At 29.6% G+C, this 23641-nt stretch overlaps 1 protein-coding gene across 1 annotated transcript in view; it reads right to left on the reverse strand.

The window, feature by feature from the left end:
• The window catches only part of LOC136984548 (probable very-long-chain enoyl-CoA reductase art-1), a 35707-nt gene that overhangs the window by 11320 nt on the left and 746 nt on the right, over nucleotides 1-23641 (reverse strand). The window contains exons 2-7 of the mRNA XM_067281584.1: nucleotides 12167-12217; nucleotides 10755-10806; nucleotides 10642-10686; nucleotides 10017-10120; nucleotides 9182-9294; nucleotides 3495-3600 (exon numbers count right to left, since the gene is read on the reverse strand). Of these exons, the coding sequence (XP_067137685.1) occupies nucleotides 3495-3600; nucleotides 9182-9294; nucleotides 10017-10120; nucleotides 10642-10686; nucleotides 10755-10806; nucleotides 12167-12217 (471 nt within the window). The remainder of the gene's footprint in view (nucleotides 1-3494; nucleotides 3601-9181; nucleotides 9295-10016; nucleotides 10121-10641; nucleotides 10687-10754; nucleotides 10807-12166; nucleotides 12218-23641) is intronic.

Raw genomic sequence — 23641 nt, forward strand, 5'->3', positions numbered from 1 at the left:
ATAACTGAATCCTGGATGACATCTTCTTTGAAAACACTTCTTTCATCATTAGATTCTCAGTTCTATTTTACTGAATCTCTAGCTCATAAATCTGAGGGACCTGGAAGACCATCTGGCGGATTGTTATTAGTAATTTCTCGGAAACTTGGTAAGTTAGAAATTTGTCATTCCTCCGATAATTTTATTATCGCCAAACTTACATTCGATAAACTTTTGTTTAATGATCGTCCTAGACTACTAATCGTCCTGGTTTATATTTCTATCAATAAACATGATTCACTGATTGAGTATCTTGATAGATTGATTCTTGATTTTAAAGATGATGATGACATTTTGATCCTTGGTGATTCTAATGCTAGAATTGCTTCCGAAATAGATACATTATATACAGGCTCTAATCTAAATTTTTACAACCTTAGAGAGTCTAAAGATAGGATCTTTAACTGTAGAGGAAGACATTTTTTGAACTTGGTCAAATCTTATGGTCTGATTCTTTTAAATGGTCGTTTCGTTACTGATTTCCCTGCGAACTTTACGTTTATTTCCTCTTTGGGCGCATCAGTTATTGATTTGATAGTTACAAATTCTGAATTAGTTGATAACATAGTGGACTTTAAGGTTTTGAATAAATTTGATTCCGACCATCTCCCAGTTTCTATTGCCTTTAGGTTTAATTCTCTTCCTCTCAGTAAAGAATCCCCTACCGAAACTTGTCGTTATGTGTGGAGACCTTCGTGTTTGGATAAGTATTTGTGTAATGTTACCAAGCGATACGTAGATCTCAAAAGTGAATTCTTTTTGGATTCTTTTTCTTTTTATTCGTCCTTTGTTGACGTGATCCTTGAATCTGTAATTCAAAGTAATATGTATGTCAAGTATGATTGTTTAAGAAAATTTGCAAAGTCTTGGTTTGATGCTGATTGTTTACGATCAAAAAGAGAAAAGAATCGTGCTCTACGATCATTTCGGCGATCAAGATCTAAGCAACAATTTATTATTTACTCCAACTTGGAAAAAACTTTCAAATCCCTCTGTAAGGCCAAAAAGAAACTATTTTGGAATAAGATTAATTTTCAATTATCGCATATTAAAAACTCTGCTGAATTTTGGAAGATTGTTAATAAATTTAGAACTAACAAATTCGTGTATAATAACATTTCTATCTGTGATTGGTCGGAATATTTGCAAACTTATTTTTCTGGACCATCTTTGGCTGTACTGTTTAGTAGTACTAATGGCAATATGGACCCATTACTTGATGACAAATTTTCTTTTGACGAATTACAATCTGTAGTTCGTTCTCTAAAAAATAATAAAGCCCCTGGCTTAGATGCTATTAAGGCTGAGATGATTAAATTTCTTCCGATTAATGCTTTGAATGATTTGTTATCTTTATTTAATAATTTTAAAACTAATTATTCTTTTCCAACTACTTGGAAAAATATCTGCTTAAAAATGATATATAAGAAGGGTGATCGTCTCGATCCTTTGAATTACCGTCCAATATCGCTAATTAGTGTAATTAGGAAAATTTTCTCTACGATATTGGCTAATCGTTTGCGACTCTGGCTCGAGCGATCTCATATTATAACTATTAGTCAAGGTGCTTTTGTAGCAAGTAGAGGTGTTGATTATAATCTATTTATATTTCTTGGAATTTTACAATTAATTTTGACGAAGAAACGCAAAAAACTTTATGTTGGATTTATCGACTTGTCAAAGGCGTTTGATACAATAGATCATGATATTTTATGGTCGAAGCTTTCTCGGATAGGTATATCATCATCTTTTATTAACCTCATAAGACAATTGTTTTCTGACACTGTTTTCCAAATTGAAGTTAATCGTTGTCTTTCGAAAGCGGTAACTGCTAATAAAGGTCTTCCACAAGGTGAACCACTTAGTCCTATTTTGTTTAATTTATTCATTAACGATCTCCCGGACTTTTTTTGCAGTCATAATACTATGGGTATATCTATATCACCGGAGGTAGAATTGAACTGTCTTTTGTTTGCCGATGATATTGTAATATTTTCGTATTCATCTATTGGCCTTCAGAAGAAACTTGACCTTCTACAATATTATTGTAAGTCTAATAAACTGCTTATTAATGAGACAAAATCTAAAGTAATGGTTTTTCGGAGAGGGGGTAGACTGGGGAAGGCTGATAAATTTTATTTATCTAATTCTGAGTTGGAGATTGTCTCGTCCTATAAATATCTGGGTGTTTATTTTACTCCACAGGGTTTATTTTCATTTCACCTAGAAAAATTGTTTTTGAAATATAAACTTCAGCTTTCCAATTTAATAAAGCTTATGGTTAGAATGAAACAGTCTTCCATTAAGTCATACTTCCGATTGTTTGACTCCTTGATACGCTCAAGTTTAGGATTTATGTTCCCTATTTGGGGATCATCTCTTATCGATAAACTAGAGAAGACTCAACTGAGGTTTATTAGATCGACGTTTCATATTAATCGTTCGGTGCCTGGACCTGTTTTAAGATTTGAATTGGGCCGTCCGCCGATGGCTATACGTTTAACAATGGCCATTTTCAGATATTGGATGAAAATTTTAGAGTTACCAGATTATGATCCTAGAAAGTTGATTTATAACAAATTGAATTTAATAGGTAGAAATTCTTCGGTTGTAACTTGGCCTTCTTCAGTCCAACGTTTATTATTTGATCTAGGTTATTCTGCTGATTATTATACTCAAATTTCTGATAAAAGACTATTTCTAGCTGAAATATTTCAGTCATTAAAAGATAAATATTGGGCCCAAGATATTCATTATATTGAGCAAAAGCGTAGTCTTTTTGATACTTCTTTAGCATCCCCATGGACACCTCGATATTATCTATTATCAAATTTAAATTATAATATTAAATCTCTAATAATACAATTACGACTTAATGATTACACTATTGTATTAAATGGGCGTAGAATGAACATATTGGCTCATTCCAATTGTTCACTATGTAATAGATTCTGTGAAAGCGTCAAGAACCACTTATTTGTATCTTGTGAACTTACCGAGCATTTAAAGGACATTGTTTTGACAACCGATTTTGATATGTTTTGTCTATACGATGATAATCTAAGTTCCAATATGTTATATAAAGTTTATAAATTTTTCTGTTATTTACTAAATATGTTAACATAATACTAATTAAGTTATATCATTTATTATTTTTGTAATTATATATAACAATGTCTGTAATTATTAATGTCATTATGACTTTGTAACCCCTTTGTAAAGGCGAAAGCCACGGCAAATAAATGTTGATTAAAAAAAATAATAATAATAATAATTTCTAATAGCAACATCAGTTAATCCGGATGCTTATATTACATAAAGATTAACTCAAAATGTGGTTAGTTTTCAAATTGATTCCACTAATTTATGATGCAATATAAGCTATATTCCATTTTTTAAATAAATTTTAGCTTTAGTTCTATTATGAAAATCTATAAATATAAATTCATAATTACCTTTAAGAGATTTTTAATAGGCATTGTGGAATGAGAAAATCGATGAACAAATAACGTTTCCAATAAACGTTTCACATAATGTGCTATCCAACAAACAGCAGCAACACTAGAAAGAAAACAGTACTATAAAGTAAATCCATTTAACTTTCAATGTATATTTTTGGTTAGCATAATCTAAATAATAATGTAATAAGTAAATGAATGAAAATGTTTGTCCCAATGAAAATTGTCTTAGATAATAGCCAAATTAATGTATTTTTTTCTGTCTAGTCTTAATATCTATTATCATTTGTAATAATAATTTTTTCTTAATAGAAAAATGTTTTTATAGATTTTATGTTATTAATGATTTAATATAAAATGTATTTATTAGATTAGATTAGATTGTTGTTGATTTTTTTAATCTGCTACAATTGCATAACACAATCATATATAACTTTCCTAGTATAACTTAATTTAGTTATACTAGGAAAGTCCATATTCACTAAGTAAAAGGATTCAAAAACAATGGATTACTCATATCAGCAGATGTTAGGGTGTGCAAATGTTTGTTGAAAGTTACATCCATTCATAAATTTTTTCAATGCAAGACCTCAGCAACCGACACGTGGAAAATTCATGACTTTGGCACATCCTATATTCTATCAGAAAAGACTTGTAAACACAGTAAACTGATCAAAATGATATTTTTAGTAGTAGTAAGTAAAGTTTATTGTAATAGGGTATACCTGTTACAAGGGGGAAAATCAGTTGATACCAACATAGTTGATTTTGTTATTTAATAATTATAAAATATTGACGTCTTATAATAATATCTAATTTGTTCAACATTGATATATATTTGCAATACTGCAAACATATGTATTTGATATATTATATCACATTACATAACTACAAAAAATTTTTTTAAATTATACAAATTATCATCAAATTATAATTTTTTCCACGTACAAAATGCTTAGTTAGTATTTCATTGTTGATCTTGTTTGTCGCACGGAGGTTATATCTATTTCGTAACACTAGTGCCTTGCTATAAAACGACACTTATAATTTTTGGGGGATAAAAACCCCTACATCTAGAATAGCACCAACTGCAAGATAATAATTATTATTATTGAATTATCTTCTTATTATTAAATCTTAGCCAGGTAGAGAAATTTAATGGTAAAAAATTCTGAAACATATCAGTTGCTATATAAGGTTCTGAAATTATATTATACCACACAAGATTTTGACAGATTAGAACAATCTTAAGATAGGCAGAATTCGGGAGAAATATATCAATTATGTACTTCATATAATGACTTCGGTGGAATAGTTGATATTTTTTCGATCCCCTAACTTAGAAAAAACTTTAATAATGATTATCATAAGGAATAAGTGTAGGCCAAATCTGTTTCAATTTTTCTATTACCATAGTTTTATCATTTAAACATTCAAACTAACTATTATTTCTTCTATCTAGCCATAATGAGAACTAAGATGACGATCAATTCCTTCTCGAAAAATCATTCAATTGGACTACTTTATCTAGATTAATATCATATATATATTTTATGTTATCTTTAATATAATAATCATCTTTTATAATAATTCTATTCCCATTGTGTTTTTCTTCTTTAATTATTGCCAATAATTTTTTTCTTCTCATTCTGGATCTCATGCATAAATCTGAAGTAACTATTATCTTTTCCTTCACTTTATTATTGAAGTCACCTTTCTTTTTCCAGAATTCTTTAATAATCAGATTCCTATCATATACGGACCCCAATATTATTTTCACTATGGGATTGATTTCACTTTTGGTTAATCTAACCACTCCTTTTATGTGACTATTAATTATTCCCAAGTCCTTTTTTATAAACTGATTAATTTCTTTTACATGATCGGTCGAGTTGAACGGAAAGTTTAAAACTATAATGTTATTATTATTTCTCACGTTAGCTAGCTGGTCTATTTCAAATTCTAACATACCTTTCAATTGGCAATTCTTATTAGATATTTCCTCTAATTCTTCTACTTTTTGGGATAATTTTGACAATTCTCCATTCAAATATTTATTTTCTTCTTTCAAAGCAATGACTTCTGCTCTAATTCCTTGTAGTTCAGTATGAAGAAGAGAGAACTTATCTTGAATTAGCTCATATATTGCTTTCAATGTAAATTGTGACTCTTCCCGAACTTGTGGCCCTAGATCTCTTGAAGTTTCGAAGTAGTCGTAAATTTTCGTAGCTCTCGAGGTCCCAGGACTATTTTTATTAAAAACATCCTCTAACTGATAATAATCTTCACTAGATGTATCACTCAATTGCCTTTCTTTTTCTTTAAGCTTATTCTTGCAAGGTCTGCCTTGTCCCCTTCTTTGCATATCTTCTTGACATATTTGTTGTGGAGATCGAGGGAAAGGGCCTGGATTGGACTCAATCCCAGCAATTATTAATAAACACACAATTAAAATCAAGGAAAGTCTATTCACAAATAACCACTTCTTTAAAATTGTCATATTTCGGCTTCTTATGGGTTTTCAATTCACTCAAAACAGAATTATCAAGCTTCGCTAAAAGTTCACCCGTACCTCCAGCGGCTAGTACACGCCCCCGATCAAAATGATATTTATTCAACTTTATAGATGTTGCATTTATTATTATTTTGCTGGCTGATAAAATTCAGAAAAAATTAAGATACAGATACTGGGGATTGGCAACCTTTTAGGATCGGTGTGCCAATTTTATTTTGCAAAAAGACATATGCCTAATTTTATGAGATTCAGGAAGCATTAGTTCAGGTCATTTTACATTCAAACATCACCTAAGTATTTTTAAAAATGCATAAAATTAAATTTGTTATGTTGTTAGTAGTATAAATAAATATTTACATAATGAGGAAGTATATAATTTTGAGAAAAATAAAACTGCATTACACATTTATAACATTTAATTGCAAGTAAATTTAATATGAAATGAGCAATTATTTATCATGATATTGTCACAATGCCGGGCTGTAATTTTTAATCATATTTTTAATTTATTTAATTTAAAATATATGCTGTCCATCTCTAATTAATAGTGGCTTGCCCTTGTACATCATGCTTTTCCTTTAACAATAGAGTTGTGCCTGTCATCTATCTACACCTTTTGGGGGAAAATTTTTGAATTGAAATAACATGACTTCGGGTTTGCATTGGAAGTTCATATATAGTTAATTGGGATCTCCTGCCCCTAAGGTTTCCATATCTGGTCTTGTCTTTCATCTATCTAACTCTGTTCTTCAGATTAAGAAAAGACAGACAGGCAGATGGATGATAGTGGGAATTTATAGGGCTACAATTTTTTTCAAATTGCAGCCTAACAACATTCATATTTCTATTGTATCTGATGCAGTTCAATAGACACTAATTGTTACAGATGATAAACTGTATTGAATGATCCCTTTATAAATTGTGTGTCTACTGTATTCTACAAGCCTGGGCACAGATTCACAAATGTCTTGTAAGATACAACATAGTATTTCTCAAATATCATAAGTTACAAGAAACTAACAATATTTTATATTTCGTATTCACAAAACACATCGTAGCACTTACGAGAAAACAGAAGAAATTGGCAGCGAGAGTATGTCTTATGACATCACTAGTGACCACTTCCATTTAAATTGAGCCAGTAGGAAATGTTTAAGAATTTTCTCGCTGTGCATGATACTTAATCTGTGGTCTGAGGAAAGGCAGCCATTTCATTTCTAAAGAAATAAAATGGCTAGGAATTAGTTACTTTTAGATTAATTATTTATATGTATAACAGATGATATCGAAAAACGTAACCGATCTAGGCGTAGAACAAAATCTACCCAAAATTGATACTTGTAGTTATATTAATAGAAATATTGAAGAAGTTTTGAAAGAAATTAACAAGCTAATGGTTTTTTGTATTAAAAAAATCACATAAAATTATAATGAATCAGTTTTTTCGGACAACCTTCTACAAACAGTTTTAATTCCATTGTGAAGAATTCTATCAGTTTCTCATCATTTGATAACATGTTAGAAGTTTCAAATCAGAGAAGTTTAAAAGAAACAATCAGGAAAAACTATTGACTTGATTATCTATCAATAGAACCAAATACTCAAAACCAATACATAGACTTACAAGAGCTCTTAGATATCATAGTAGTTACAAGACTTTTTATAATATCGTACCTTACGATGTGCTTTGTGAATACAAGTCCTTTTGCATCTGGTAACTTACGATGAATTACATCATAACTTATGAGTGTTTGTGAATCCAGGTTCTGTATTACATGTCATAAATGTATGAATTTTATAAAGATTGGAACTTCATTTGCAGATGATGTGCTAAACAAATTTGAAGTTAATCTAAATGTACTAACTGAAATTTTGTACTGTAAATCCTCATGTAATGAGGCACTGCTGTTTTAAATGTAATTTTTATTGGAAAACATTTCACTTAATCGTCCATTTTAATCACATCACTTACAGAACAGCAAAATGGTTACTTGATCACACTAGACATTTTCCACTAAGTATTCCATCAATAGCAGACAAGATTAGAATTACCAACAATTTCTAATTCTTCCAAAATTCTTGTTCATATTTTTTCCATTTTATTGTGATATTCTCTCCAAGACCAATTGTATAATAAAAACAGAACTTTTTTCACCAGCTCAATAAGGTTTACATTACAAGCCACCATAACTTTTGAACAGAAAATGTTTCCTATTAGCTGTTGGTAGATGAAGTCTATCTGTAAGCAAGTGTCTGTGTCCATTCATCAAAGTAGGAATGAGGTCTAATCATTGTTCCATAATTTTGACAACCATAAATGCCTGCAACATTTTGTACAGATCAATTTTGCTGAATGAAATCATATAGTGAAAATTAGCCTCTGGTACTATGTACTTAAAAACAATGTTTCATTTAATGCCCACAGAGATTTACCTAAAACCTATTGCATACCATGCTCGGAATGCATACCAGAGGTTGCTGACCTATTATATACTTTAGATAACTGCATAATACTACAATAAATGAACTTATACACTTTTAGAACATTTATAACCAAATCCAAATAAATATGGAAATATATTTTTTTAATTTGGAATTAAACTTAAAAAATTAATACATTTTCCGGTGTATAAGACAACTTTTTAACCCAGGAAAATCTTCTCAAAAGTCGGGGGTCGTCTTATAGGGCGAGTATATCCCAAACTCTATATTTTAACTGTAAAAGTCGGGGGTTGTCTTATATGCCCAGTCATCTTATACACTGAAAAATACAGTATTTTGACTATTAATAAAAATTTAAAAAAGAAGAACTAAATTTTTCTAAAAATTGAAAAATGTTTCCATCAGAATACAATTCAACTTTCAAATATTGTATTAATCTTATAGTAAAAATAATATTCTCTAATCTCCGCAGGAGATTCCCTTTGTTTATTTTTTGCTTCTCTATCCTTCCATATTGGTTCTATAGAGCACTCTCTAGATTGGAAAAACACCTGAAGTATGTGACTTAGCTGCTATCTCTATTTTAGAATCAAATAAAGTAAAATATTCTCTTATAATAAATTATTATTCACTAGATACAATTATTTAATGCATAAGAAATTAAACATTTTTTCTAGCTAAATATTATATATTAAGTTGAAAAATAATGTGAATATATTATACATACTGAACAACAAAATGTTTAGGTTTTAAAGCTGCTGAACTTCCATATAAAAATGCAGGTCTTAAATATGTTACTGTATATAACACAAGAGGACCAAAATATTCCCATAGAAATACCTGAAATAGTAATATATATAGAATTAATGTAACAGAAAACATTTTCTGATTTATCAAAAAATTTTAGTGTTTAATATTTATGTTAAATTTTTATTATGTTAAATGCAATCATGTATCAGGAAGGAAAATATTTGTCAGTCTACTACACATATTACCTATGTCAGCTTTGATACAGATTCATTTGTTAACATTACTTAATACATTTTTAATAAAACACCCAAATTATTGATATCTCGGATAACCATTATGTATTTAACACCTTCAATAACAGTAAATTTATTTAATTGCATTCTCAAAAGAAAACCAATCACAATTGTAACATTTAAACTTATTAAGCCATTGAAAGATTAGAATTATGTAATCTTCGTGTAGAAATGAATCGTTTAAATTATTCGGAAAGTGAACAATTTGTAATTCAATTAAAATAAAAGCAATTCTTCATTATTAAAATTATTATATTTATTCTGTATTTGAAATCCATAGCCTAGTATTTGAAATCCATAGCCTAGAAATCCATAGCTCTCAACTCTTACACAAAACAAAACAAATAAAAGATCTTTATATGATGTGAACATTTGAAGTTTTTACAAAGCTTTATTTGCAACTGAGAGGAAACTGTTTTGCATTTCCATTAAAAACTTTGATAAAATTTGTTTTATTAAAATATTTAATGTAAATAAAATTTATATCTAAAAAACAATAGTTATTAAAAAATTTCTTACAGTTTTCCAACCAACTTGTGGACCCAAATCTTTAAAATATAACAAACGGCCATCTTGCAGATTTAGTGTTTTTAAAACATTTTCATCAGCTAAGTATTTTCCAGCTATAAAATAATATTTTATTATGTATAAACAATAAAAAGAATTATAGAAAAAAGAATTATAGAAAAAAAAATATAGTATATAGTATAATAATTGAAAATACTCAAAAATGAAGTATTAGGAATATATTTCAAATATGAAGATACATTATTTGCTTATTCTATCTTAACTCAAGATAAAAGATTTCAATTTTACAAATCTTATTCAAAAATGCACAATAGTTACAATGTTCGTTATAGAATTAAACAATTATAAAGAACATAATATAACAATAAAGAAAAACTTCCAATAAAATTGTTTGTCTACATTAGAAGATCAACTTCTATGATAAGTCTATCATGATAATTCCACATCAAAACTTTTATTAATAAACAAAGAAAACATAATGAAAAGTGAATTTTAAAAAATTAATAATGCAAAAATATATATATTATTCAAGTAATGAAAAAGAACTGGATTCTAAAGAATTAAATTTTTTATAACGTCAACAGAACAATAATATTTTTGAAAGGTATTTACTTACAAGGTTTTGTTTTTAAAGCTTGTCTTTCGGGATAATATTTTCTCCCTAAAATTTAAACATTTTTAATAAATTATATTTATTTTTAATTAAAATATTTGAAAATTTATACTTACTCAATTTATATATTTCCTTTTTGACTTCATGTATAGTTGCAGATGGAGAAATCTAAATAAATTATAACTGAACTGTATTACCATAATTATAGAAATGAAAATAAAAATATCTCAAAGTTTAAACATTGACATATTAGAAATTTGTCTACTAATTACACTGATTTAAATAGGTAAATCAAAATATAATCCAGTTAATCCAATAAATCACTGAGAAATTTTTTTGTATCAAAGTAATAATGATTTATTTACATTAAAAAAATAATAATATGCTAAATTGAGAAAAAAATATTGAAATTATTTAATAATAAATTGAAATAAGTAATATGATTATTTATTATAAATCTTTAATTTTATTCAAAGAGTAGTGCCAAACAATTTTTTATTTTTATTCGGTTATACATTATTTAGACTAATTAATACAGTCTGATAAAAAATTCAGCAGATCATTTGGTACTGTAAGTGTATCAGGTTGTTGTATATGCTAGTATAAACCTCTCTCTCTCTCTGCGTGCCATATCAGATTCCTGACGTCGGCGACACCTGGCATAGGTTAGTGAGGTGGTTAATAATGCACCAAGGTGTTTTCTAGGGAAAGTTATACCCAGAGTGGTTTCCTGTTGCCTTTTCTGGGGCGCGATGTTACGCGAGGAGAAAATGCCTTCCGGGAGGTCTTGTAAGGGAAACCGGCCTCTATACAGGTGTTACAAACATGGAGAAAACCCAGAAAACTCCTTGTGGCCAGTCCATTCGAACGCGTCGCAAACCTGCGACCGAACTCCCAGTGTTTAGTGACAGAACTGCTCGGCCACTGTTGGGCCAGTATAAACCTATATTATTTAATAATAATAGGTTCTTAGCATCCACTAGAAATCTTAACAAGATATAAATGACTCAAGTGTTTGTTACAGTTTACTGACATTATAAAATTTTTAGTAAACAAACAATAAAATTATAAGGAAACAACCATTCTCAAGTCAAGAACCTGATAATTTTATGAGCTGTATATAGTGAATCATTATGTGGTTTCTATTATTATTAAGTTACGGGAGTGAAATGTTCTAATTTGTATTCTTTTAACATGTCTGCTAATATAATTCTATAAATTTGAACAATCTTACAAACTTGAACTTATATATATTAATCAATAAGACTTCTACTGTTCTTTAAAATTTATTCAAAATAAAGAAAATGAATCATTTTGAATGTTTTTGAATGAAACACGATTCATTCTTTAGTGATTTTTCTCAATTAACATGAATCATTAAATAATTCAAATTGAATTTTCTAAATATGCTTACAATACAAATCTGTATTATGTATAAAAACATATTTTCCATAAAAAAAAAGAATTTTTATAAAAATAGCAAGAAATATTAAATCTATTAATCAAACTTTATACAACAAATACTTACATTTGACAATGTAACAATATTTTTACCAGTTCTTACATGTAACACCTCAAGCTAAAAATAAAGAAAAGATGAAATAATTACAATCTGTTTACTATAATAATGTTGATATTTCATAAACAAACTTAAAATGTCACTAATAATAATTTAAAATTTTATTAATTAATGGTTTAAAACAGATAAAAACAAACTATTAAATTATAAACAAAATTCAAAAGTGTTGATTCTAATATTTAATATATCCATTCAAAGAAGAAATCAAAGACTCAGACAGAATACTACTGTATGGCAACCAAAAATAAACCTACGTAATTTTGAATTTATGTGAATTTGTAATAAACCGAGCTACATTAAACATATCATTTAATTTAAGGTTTAGGTTGTTAATTATATTTAATTTAATTTGAAACACAATTTCAGTCACTTTATTGCATTTTATTATATTTGCAGATACAGAAAAGACTAAATTTTGACTAATGTATAATAGTCAACTAATTGATAAACAGATGAATTTAATGTTTAAATACTGATAAAGTATTTAAATTTGTAAAAATTATGACTAAACTAATTAATCAACGCCAAATGATTGCTGTAATGGATTGGGCTATTCTTCCACTCCTATTAATAATTATATTTCTACTAGAGATGGCACCTAATGCCTACCTCTAGGAACAAATTATTTGAAATTTAATTATTAGTAGTAGTGGAAAAATAGCCTGATGCATCACGGCAATCATTTGGCATTCATTAATAATGTCAGGTTTCGAGAGGTTTATAAGTAATCTAATAATGCTATTGTTTTAGTATACAACTTACAAGTAAATTGTTTATTAACTTAACATTTCATATTTAAATTGTTCTCAAGATAAAATTATACAGTATTTAGCAAACCAGAATGAGTTTATCAAGATAGCTTGCTCAGTTAATAATGCATTTGAAAAAAATCCGAGAGATACCGGTTTATTGTTATCAGAATTAATAAAACTATTATTGTCTACTTTCCATATATTAATAGGACTTATTATACTGGTGTGATTAATTGGACACAAAGAGGTAGCAGTAGTCAAAATTAAAATAGTATTTCTTTATTTTCATCTGTTTTACCTGAAGGCATCTTTTATTTATTTATTTTTTTGTGTTTTGGACTCTCTATAAATCTACTGAACAGAAACAATGTTCTAAAAATATTATACAATAAATTACATCCTTATAAAATATACAATAAATTTATAATGTATTTTAAACTTTTAAAACTTAAATAAAATGATACAGTTCCTAAATAGCAATAAAGACAAACACCAAAAGTGCACCTTCCTTGCATCTAGTTTTCATTCCATAACAGTTCAGTATTCTACTCTTCAGAAATTTTAAATTCTTTTGGGATATAGTACCCAATGTAAATATAACTATTCCACAATGATGGATTTTTTTTTTTACTTAAACTGCATTAATTCTATTTCTTTGTCTTTTTTATATAAATATGCTCATATAACTGTCTTTTAAATTTATTTTTTCTTTTTTTACAGAATTTATTAGTATTTCACATCCTTCTTGATTACAACGTTTAGCCACAGCTGAATTTGCATAATTACTTTCTATCGATCTAACATGTTCCTTTACACGTGTTGTTAACTTTCTTTTTGTTTCTCTCACATGTTTTATTTTAATCACAACTGCACACAAAGGAATATACAACTCCTTCTTCCATTATTTTTTTTTGCTAGAATATAAGCATTTTTTGATTAAATTATTTTGTTCTGGTATTAAAGATATTTTCTCTTTTTATACATTTTTTATTCTTTCAAAAGTTTTTGGAATAGAAATAAATTTCATAAACTTTCTTTCATTGTTTTTAATGTTTTCATTCTTTAATGCATTATTTAACCATCAATCTAATAATTTTTTGGATAATCATTCAATAGAAATGATTTTATGATTTTTTGTGTTTCCCTTCATTAATCCTCTATTTAACTGGTTCTATTTTTAATTTTATCTATGTACATTTTTAAAATATTTTGTTTCACATTCTTTGGTATATTTGATTCATAATTAATGACTTTTGCCACCTGTGTAAGCCTAACATATTTTTTATATTACTATTATAGCCAAATAATTTTTACTAAATAGTATATTTTGGAGATTATTTCTTATAATAAATACAGCAGTATAATCATAACTCAATAAAACTTCTATATAGAGCTGATCGTAATAAATTACTATATTGTGCATCTATACTCTCACTTTTCATGTCATCAGAGAAAGCACCCCGCTAACTTTGACAACCTTCACACACTTAGACCTAGTTAGTGGGGTTTACTGAATTCTCATAAATTTTTAATAGTTTTTATCACTAAATGGAGTGGGTCTTCATGTTTCCTCTCATAATAACCATAAGTACTTCGTCTTTTTTGCAACTATTTGAAACCTTGGGAGGAGACTATGTCATCAGGTGATCTTAAATCTTACCACATGTGTGTGAATTTTGGCAAGCCTGTCCTACCTGCAGTCACTGTCAAACAGTCATGATAGTTGCATGTATACACTGTTATTGTTGCATTAGTGATTTGGCAGAACATGACAGATCCTGATTTCATGAAGATTATAACCAGTGTGAAGTTATGAATGAAAATACTGTTAACAAGGGCAAATACAGACAGATTCACGCACAGCAGACAGTGGAAAAAGTATTTATTGACACGTAAAAGATACAGATTCTGATGGATTCCAACTCTAAAACAGTATAATAGGCGGTCACCCAAAATCTGAAATGTCGGCAGGACAATTACACAATATTGCAAAATGTAGTGTCTAGGAAGTACTGAAATAATGCCAACCTTAAGTGGGGTAAGAGTGTCTGAGGACCTTACAACATAACACACCTCAAAACCAATAGATGGATGAAACAATTTATAACAGTCAAGATACATGTACATACAGCAATTAACAGATGATAGTGTCTCGATAGTTATCGGTCAAGTATTGATTAATAATACAAAAAAATTAATAACATCTACTCACTAACTAACTAATTACAGGTCCGATAGTTATTTTACAATTATTTACAAGGTGAGTATACATCGTTGATCTGTATGCGTACAATTCTTCATAATCATGCGATAGTCCATATCACTTAACAAAAGGAGTTGATGAGCACATGTCAGAAAAATGTTACTACCGATGAAATACCATAGTAAGGGATTCTAACCTTAAAGGATCTTTCTGCATGAAAAGGAGATTGCGCTCCTTATAGTATCTTCACGCAGATGCAAGTCGATTTCGTCTCCAACTCACTAATCTTCTATCCTTCGTCAATGGCATGTATGGCGACCTTACCTTCTCCAACCCAGGTGTCCAAGAACCACACAGGTAAAGGACAAAAAAAAGATGCCTTTTTGTGGGGTCCTTCCCTTTTATATTTCCTGCTGTCCAGAACTTCCGCCTCCTATCACGTGGTCCATTGAACAGTCAACTATCAGCCAATCAACAACATCCACCCAAGAGGTGGTACGTGACACGACAGAAAATACATAGACGCGTGACAAAAGCAAAAACCCAACATGGATAACAGAAAATTTAGCATACAAAGAAATTAATATACACAAATAGTAGCAGAGCACTACAAAAATATGCAAAGGAACTGAGCTAGAGTAATATATAAGAGTTTCCTTATAACTAATCCTTAAAAACTAACTTATGCTAAGGGGAAAAGGAGATCAGAGGGTACACACAAGAAATAGTAAGATGGCTGATAGAAAAAAATAAAATACCCAGGATGTACAAACATTATTCAGCTTCCATGAGGAGCCATGTGGAACTTCCTTAGACTCACTTTGTGCTTCTGTCTTCCTTTTTTCTACATCCGAGATTCACTATGCCATCACTCCAATACATTCATAAATTTTTCTCACTCCAATTTAGTTTCACTCATCTCTCGCATACTTGACAACACTAAACACTTATCTTCTTCATCTCACTCCACAAAAACCAGCCAAAAAGAGTCCTACACTCCTCACACATACCCTCAGGTAACATTGCCTTCATTATTCTTGCAATTCCGCAAAGTGGCCCTCACCACCCAAGATAATAGATTAAGATTAAAAGGTTCTAAAAGAAAGAAAAAACAAACAAGAAATGCTAAAACCTACAAACTAAACAGCCACACCAAGATGGGTCTACAGTTATGAATGTAAACAAAGGCAGAATCATCCCAGTGGAAAATGCCATGGTCTCCAAGGCCAAAGAAAGCACAATAATCATATAGCAATGTAAAGGTCTGTCAAGTTCTTTGTCTCTGGTAAAAGGCAGTTAAGGAGTAAAGCAAACCAACAATTTTTAAGGTTTTAGTTTTTATTGTTTTTAAAGATTGTTTCTGCCCCATCATATATTTTTCTGATTTTTTATTATCATCATCATTATTAAATAAATTATACATGCCTACACACTCCTCATTATCATCTAGCATTATCCCACAGATCTTACTTTTATCGTAACACTGCACATTCTAGTCCAGTAGAACATATTCTACATTATGATTTTATACAATATAAGAGATCATGTCGATACATTTTACATAATATGTAATTGGCCAGTAATACAGTGCTTTCTTCATTTTTTAATATTGTTGTTTTTAATATATAAATTCTTACATTTATATATTTTATACCTTATTATACATGTATATATGTTAATATATATATATAAACATAGTGCCATAATATGATACAGCACCATGCAATTCCTAGCTGACAAATATTGATTTTAATTTAGGAAGAAACTCCTGCACACATTTACTTTTAATGTAAAATATGTTAATTTATATTTATCATGGTTATTTTATTGTACTGTACAATGCAGATTAACATCATTGGGAAATAGAAATCCATTGTCAGAAGACCTTCCCAAGTATATGTAAGATAAAATTTAAAAAAATAAAATATGGAGAACAAAGAAAGGAAAAAAAAGCAAAAGGCAACTACAGTGACTAATTATTTTTATCAGACTTAAACTTAAATATAGGTATAAGTGTAAAAAGTTGTCTGATGAGTCATGTGGCTTTGATAAATTATTATTTTGGTATAATTTGCCATTTTATTTGGTTTATTATTATTAAATATACAGTATATTGAGCTTTTATGAAATAGTTAGAATCAGAATTAATGACTTAAAATTTGAGGAGTTGAAGTCAGGTTTTGTTGATGGTTAATTCAATTTTCTTTTTAACGGTATTTTAATTATGAGAATACTTTAATATTATCATTAAGGTTCTATGAAAGAAAAAATATTTACTGACCATGAGTCATATATGGCATTAAAGTAACAGCCTGTTCTGTAAACTAATCTCAAATTCAATACGAACAATAATCTCTGGATATGTCTTATTACTTTGCAAACTTGCATTTAATTACCAATCTTATATTTCTATACTATCACTTAATAATACTCTGATGATAGAAAAACAAAATCTGAATAGCATCTGTGATGCAATTAAAATAAAAAAATCTAAGGAATTAAATATATTAAGATGTTTAATAAAACGGCAAAGAAATATCTGTGTACTGTTTCTATTCTTTTTCTTTAAGTATAAATTGAAACAAAATGTTTTTAAAACATTTAAAGAACAAAACATTTTAAATGACAACCTGCTACGGTTCTGTTATATGATCAAATTATCCAAAAAATTATAGCCATTGTATCATTTAAGAGATAACAAAGGAACAACTTCTGGATATCAGAATCACAATTTTATTTCACTAATATGGAGGAACATATAAGCAAAAATGTATGAATTTTCTTTATTAAAATTATAATCTTTTATCAGCTATATCTATAAATTTTGATTGTTTCAACAAATCACTATTTCTCAAGCATATTAAAGCTTCATTCTCCTTCAGATATCTGCTGCAATCACTTATCCCCATCCTTATTTTGTGTATATTTTTTGTAACAAAAAACAACAACACAAATGCAATTAATTTTTTCCAAATATATGGAATTTATATTTTCATTCTCAATAAAAAAAAATTACTTTTATTCTAGAAAGCATCTATAAATTGTATGTAGGATGAAATATCTTGATAAACAAATAAATTTGAAATAGTTGTTCATTTTTTTTATCATTCATTTTTAATTTTGAAATATTATATTTATTTTAGTGGGAAGAATTTGCACTTGCACACCTATCAAAATTGAATTTACTTACTTAAACAGACTTTTAATCATTGACTTTATCACTTCTAGACATAAAAAAACATTTAAGCATTAATGGACAGTCTCTCAATCAGGAATATATTCTAAATAACAATACAATCCAAAGTCAATTTTGGTAAATTATTTCATTTTGACAGTAGTAGTCTTTTCCATTATACTAAGCATAACTATGTTTAATGTATATCACAAACCATAAAATGCTGTTATGTATTTTCTTGGCTGACTCAATAATGATTAAAAGTAATCTTAATTGAGAAAAAACTCATGGAATCATTGTTCTCATCAAATCAATTTTTAACACAAGACTACTTACTCAGAAAACAATTCTTATAAGCACATTTTGATTAATTATGCATTTTGAGCCAAACGCTGATCCGATTCTTCATATTCATGTGTTTTTTTATTTATTTTGTGAGGACCACCATTTCCCCCCCTCCAGGAGTGCCTCGATGTTAGCATTTGTGAACTGCTGTTTACAACATTTGTAATATAATAAATTTTGCTTAATCACTTATTTTTACTTTTGTTTTGCTAATTATGTATTCGCGTGAACTTTAATTGTATCTTAAACAACAACCGAAGTAGTAAGAGGAAATTCACCTATTTTACCAATCTAGGGACTCCCCCTTTTCCAAATTTTAATACCAACTTAAAATGATTTAAATAAATGAATTAGAATAAAACAGTTTATTGTACAAATCTCACAACATGCCATGAGAAAGAGGACAAAGCAATCAATGAGTAATGATGAGAACTGCCCCAAAAACAAGATGAGTCATGTAAGTAAGTAAGTAATGTTTATTGTAATAGGATTGAACCTGTTACATGGGGTGTTTCAATTATTAACCAATCACAATCATATAACAACATATTAGTTCCATATAATATATCTTAATTATTTAGTTTAACATTGACACAATATTCATTAATGAAAAGGTTTAACTTTTAAATAACATGCTGTATAACTTAATTACAAAAATTTTAACAAATTGGATAGCTTATAATTAGTTACAATTCTGCTGTATGAGAAGAAATTTGTATTTGCTATTTACATTGATAAAACAAGATGAGTCACATCAACTCAATGACGACTCTACAAAAGCTAGATGTCATTACCAAATAAACAAACAACAAAAACCAATCATTTCAGCTACGATGACAACACTGTCAATAACTCATCACCGGATGATGAACCTATCATGCTGGAAGTATTTAAAAAGACAGCTCCAGCTCAACAAAAAGCAGTATCATTCTCATACTCAGAGACACAGAGAATCAGAGAGAAAAAGACTCAAGACAGACAGTAAGTGAAAGCAGACTCAGGACAACAGACAAGAGAGTAGACCAGAGGTGGTAGACCAAGAGGCAGTCAGACAGAACCAGGACAGAGGAGAACCAGAGAGACAAAGAGAAAGACACAGAGAAAGAGAGAGAGTGAAACAGGATCAAGAGACTGACCGACTGTCTGAACAGACAAGAGAAAACATCTTGTTTACCTGGTATGTTGTGAGTCGCGTAGTTCGAATACCCCCCCTTAGGTACTCCCCTCGTTGTATAGATAAAGATAGGCAAATTTCCAAAAATCAGATTTGATAACTTCTTCTAAACTTTCAGTTTTTTTTTTTTTTTTTGCTAATAAATTCCCTTTAATTGATTATATCTGAGGAAGAATACAGGAGTCAGCTCTGTATTCTTCCTCCTGAGAGGCTCATTCCTGGACTTCAGAGTGACTCTTACCCTCGCGCCTCAGTCATTTACTTCGTCTCAATTGGTGGTGTGTCTGGTAAAACACACCTGGTGACAGGACTCTAACCAAAACGTGCATAATATAAATTATAATGGCCCCGAACCCCACAACTGGTGGCAGGGGTGGGATAGTTTGAATACCCCCATTAGGTACCCCACAATTAACAAACAGCATATTATAATTATCATCCATAAAAACTATATCTTTTTTTTGAACATTTTTGAGTTCTTTAATAGTTTAATCAAAGTTAAAACATTGACACAATGTCAGGTTGTGATTTTTCATTACAATGCTCTCAATTTTAATAGTGTCTCACCCCTGTACATCATACTTTTCCTGTTAACAATGGAGTCATGCCAGTCATCTATCTAACTCTGTTCAGGAGAAAACTTTTGAATTGAAATAACATGACTTCTGGTCCAAATCAAAGTTCATATATATATATATATATATATATATATGCTCTCCACCTCAAGTTAGTACTGTAGTGTCTTGCCCCTGTACATCATACTTTTCCTTTAACAATAGAGTTGTGCTGATCATCTATTAACTGCTTTCAGGGGAAAAGTTTTGAATTGAAATAATGTGATTTCTGGTTTGCATCGGAAGTTCATATATAGTTAACCAGGGCCTCCTGCTACTAAGCTTTCCATATCTGGTCTCAACTTTCATCTATCTAACACCATTCTCGAGATTAAGGGAGAACAGACAGATAGACAATACCAGTGGAAATTTATAGGTCTACAATTTTTGAAAATTATGATACTACACACACTGACAACTACTTCACTATGTTTCTTAATTACAAAAATGGAGTTATTTAAGAAATGTAATGAAGAAATGTAGTGAAGTAACTGATAGTGTGTGCAGTTTTTGGTTTCAACTTTCATTAATGCAGACATTTAAACAACTCAAAAATGTTGAAAAAAGTTGTATATAGATAATTATCATAATATGCTGTTTGTACATAAAATAAAAAACACATTATTCAGACCAGTGTTTGGCTCAAAATACAGTAGACCCCCCTATAACACGGTAGATATGTTCCATGTTATATGAATCTGTGTTGTACAAATCCCTTAAATATATGAGCCAATCACAGCCCGGCACGTGTGCAGTTTAGGGGCTACAGCTGTTTGAAAGGTTTTCTTCCATAAAATTAATTGATTCTAGAATAATTTGACTCAACATTTCCAAATCTCCGGTCCAAAAATAGGGTACCGTTGAACTCGTCTCGGTCCCGAGTTCAAATATATAATCAAAGTCCTGAAATTCCATAGGTGGTAATCTATAGTATACCCAAAAGTTTTATCAGTGTAGGGTTTACCTGGGAAACAATTTCTTTACAAGGAATTCCGAAATTTCACAATAAAAGTTTTTTTTTTATATAAAATATTCATTTACTTCTGATACATCAATTAAATGTGTATGTGAATTAACTAATGTGTTTGTGAATTAACAGAATTAAACAACACAATTTCAGAAGAACAAAATGGATCATCATAATCAAAATGACAGATTTCATTGCATCCAAACAAAGATCACCAAATGAGACCATCACGAAGAGTCATCAAGAGCAGCTGCCACAGGAACCCGCGTTGTAACTCAATGAGAGCGAGGTTACCAATTGTGTAACGCTAAATGATTCGTTGTATACGACTTTTCAAGTCTATTGGCCTATTATCCTTTAATTGATGTATCAAAAGTAAACGAATCTTTTATAGAAAAACTTTTATTGTGAAATTTCAGAATTCCTTGTAAAGAAATTGTTTCCCAGGTAAACCCTACACTGGTAAAACTTTTATTTATACAAGAAATTTTAAAGCTTTGTTGTAGGAAGAATATTGGAGGGAAAATTTTACAAATTTGTAGGAAAGCTCCGAAACCTTTGTGGATGCATAGCATTACGCCTGTCCTACGAATGTGTATGGCTTCTGTGTTAGATAAAGCCCTATGCTGACTGAAGAAAGGCATTACCCGAAATGTGGTACCATGCATGTAACCCATATCAACTGAATAAAATGGAATATCGCCTAGTGTTGAAAAAATAACGCACCTTGTGTTTGTGAATTAAAAAAATTCAAAAACTCGTTACAAGACATGTAGACTTTACTGTAGTAATATGTAACTATGTACAACTATTGCAGATAGTCTACATTTACTACAGCAATGGAAAAAGTATTATTCTTTTCTTTAGTACTACTATCATAGTACTACTGACAAGTCCTGAATTAGGTAGGATAGTCTTGCTTTTTAATATGATGTCCTCATTTTTAAAACTAAGAAAAATATCCTGCTTTTGGAATGTTTCAGAATTACAATCAAAAATAGCCAATATTCATTGCATAAACTGTGTATAAAAACTGAATCACATACAAGATATAATACAAAAATTTTAATATCCAATTTACAGAAACAGCAGTCCAATTGGCAACTGTGTCAAAGAACAGTGGATGTATACAACAAACAAGCACTGTGGTGTTGCAGATTTTTATAAAAGGAATCTTATGATTTTTGCTAATTATCTGAGTTAAAAAAACAGAGGAAAAAGTAAAACTATACTATAAGCTGTAATTAATTGTTCATTGTCACTACCTCACTATCTCTGTAGGTCTTTTTTAATGTTCAAACGTTTTCAGTCATCCTTTAGAGGCCCTCATCAAAATAATTACCTATATCTGTAGGTCATTATTTTGTAAACAAAAGTACAGTACATGGATAAGTAAAATGTTCATTCATTGTTTCTATTATCTGTCATCAATGACGTCAGAAAGCTACAAAACTGATAATCATTGGCAGGAATCATTGACATGTTGTAGTGTCCAGCCTAATGTCATGCTTTTTACACTTCAGGATCTGGTCGCTTCATACCACCACAATCTTTGTGTTACCCACCCCAATGATGAATGAGATTTTATTGCATGACTACTAAATATCCAAACAAGTGTTTGCTGCTAATGCTATAAATATAATTCTTATTTCAAATAATCCACTATCATGTAACACTGTCAGAGCAAACCAATAGACTTTTCTATAGAGGAATGATAAAGCAATCCCTAAGATATTACTTTTTCTCTTAATAAGACAACCTATCTCTCCTTCATGCTGGACGACTATTTCTCCCTTCCTATGCCCCTATGTTGTATGTAAACTGAGTGATCGTCTTCCTATAAAAATTTTACAAATTGCATATTGGATAATATCCACAGAGGGATAATTTATGTTGAAACTCAAATTTTATCAAACATTCATTCGTCTCTATCAGTTAATGCAATAAACGGGTAGAAGTTTACTATCTGAGACCATCATGGCTACTCTTCCAGAATCTCGAATACAGGTGCAATTAGAAATGGTCGGTTTCAGCAAACAGAAGAAAGGAAACAATAGGACGCACGTTCTAACCTAACCTAAACTATTCTAATAAATTACCATAATTATTACCAACCCAATTATTAGAATAGGCTAGGTTAGGTTAGAACATGCGTCTGTACTCGAGATTTCCGAAGGGCGGCCACGATGGTCCC

This window comes from Centruroides vittatus, unplaced genomic scaffold (assembly GCF_030686945.1).
Source record: "Centruroides vittatus isolate TY-2023 unplaced genomic scaffold, ASM3068694v2 contig_922, whole genome shotgun sequence".
Taxonomy (NCBI): Eukaryota; Metazoa; Arthropoda; class Arachnida; order Scorpiones; family Buthidae; genus Centruroides; species Centruroides vittatus.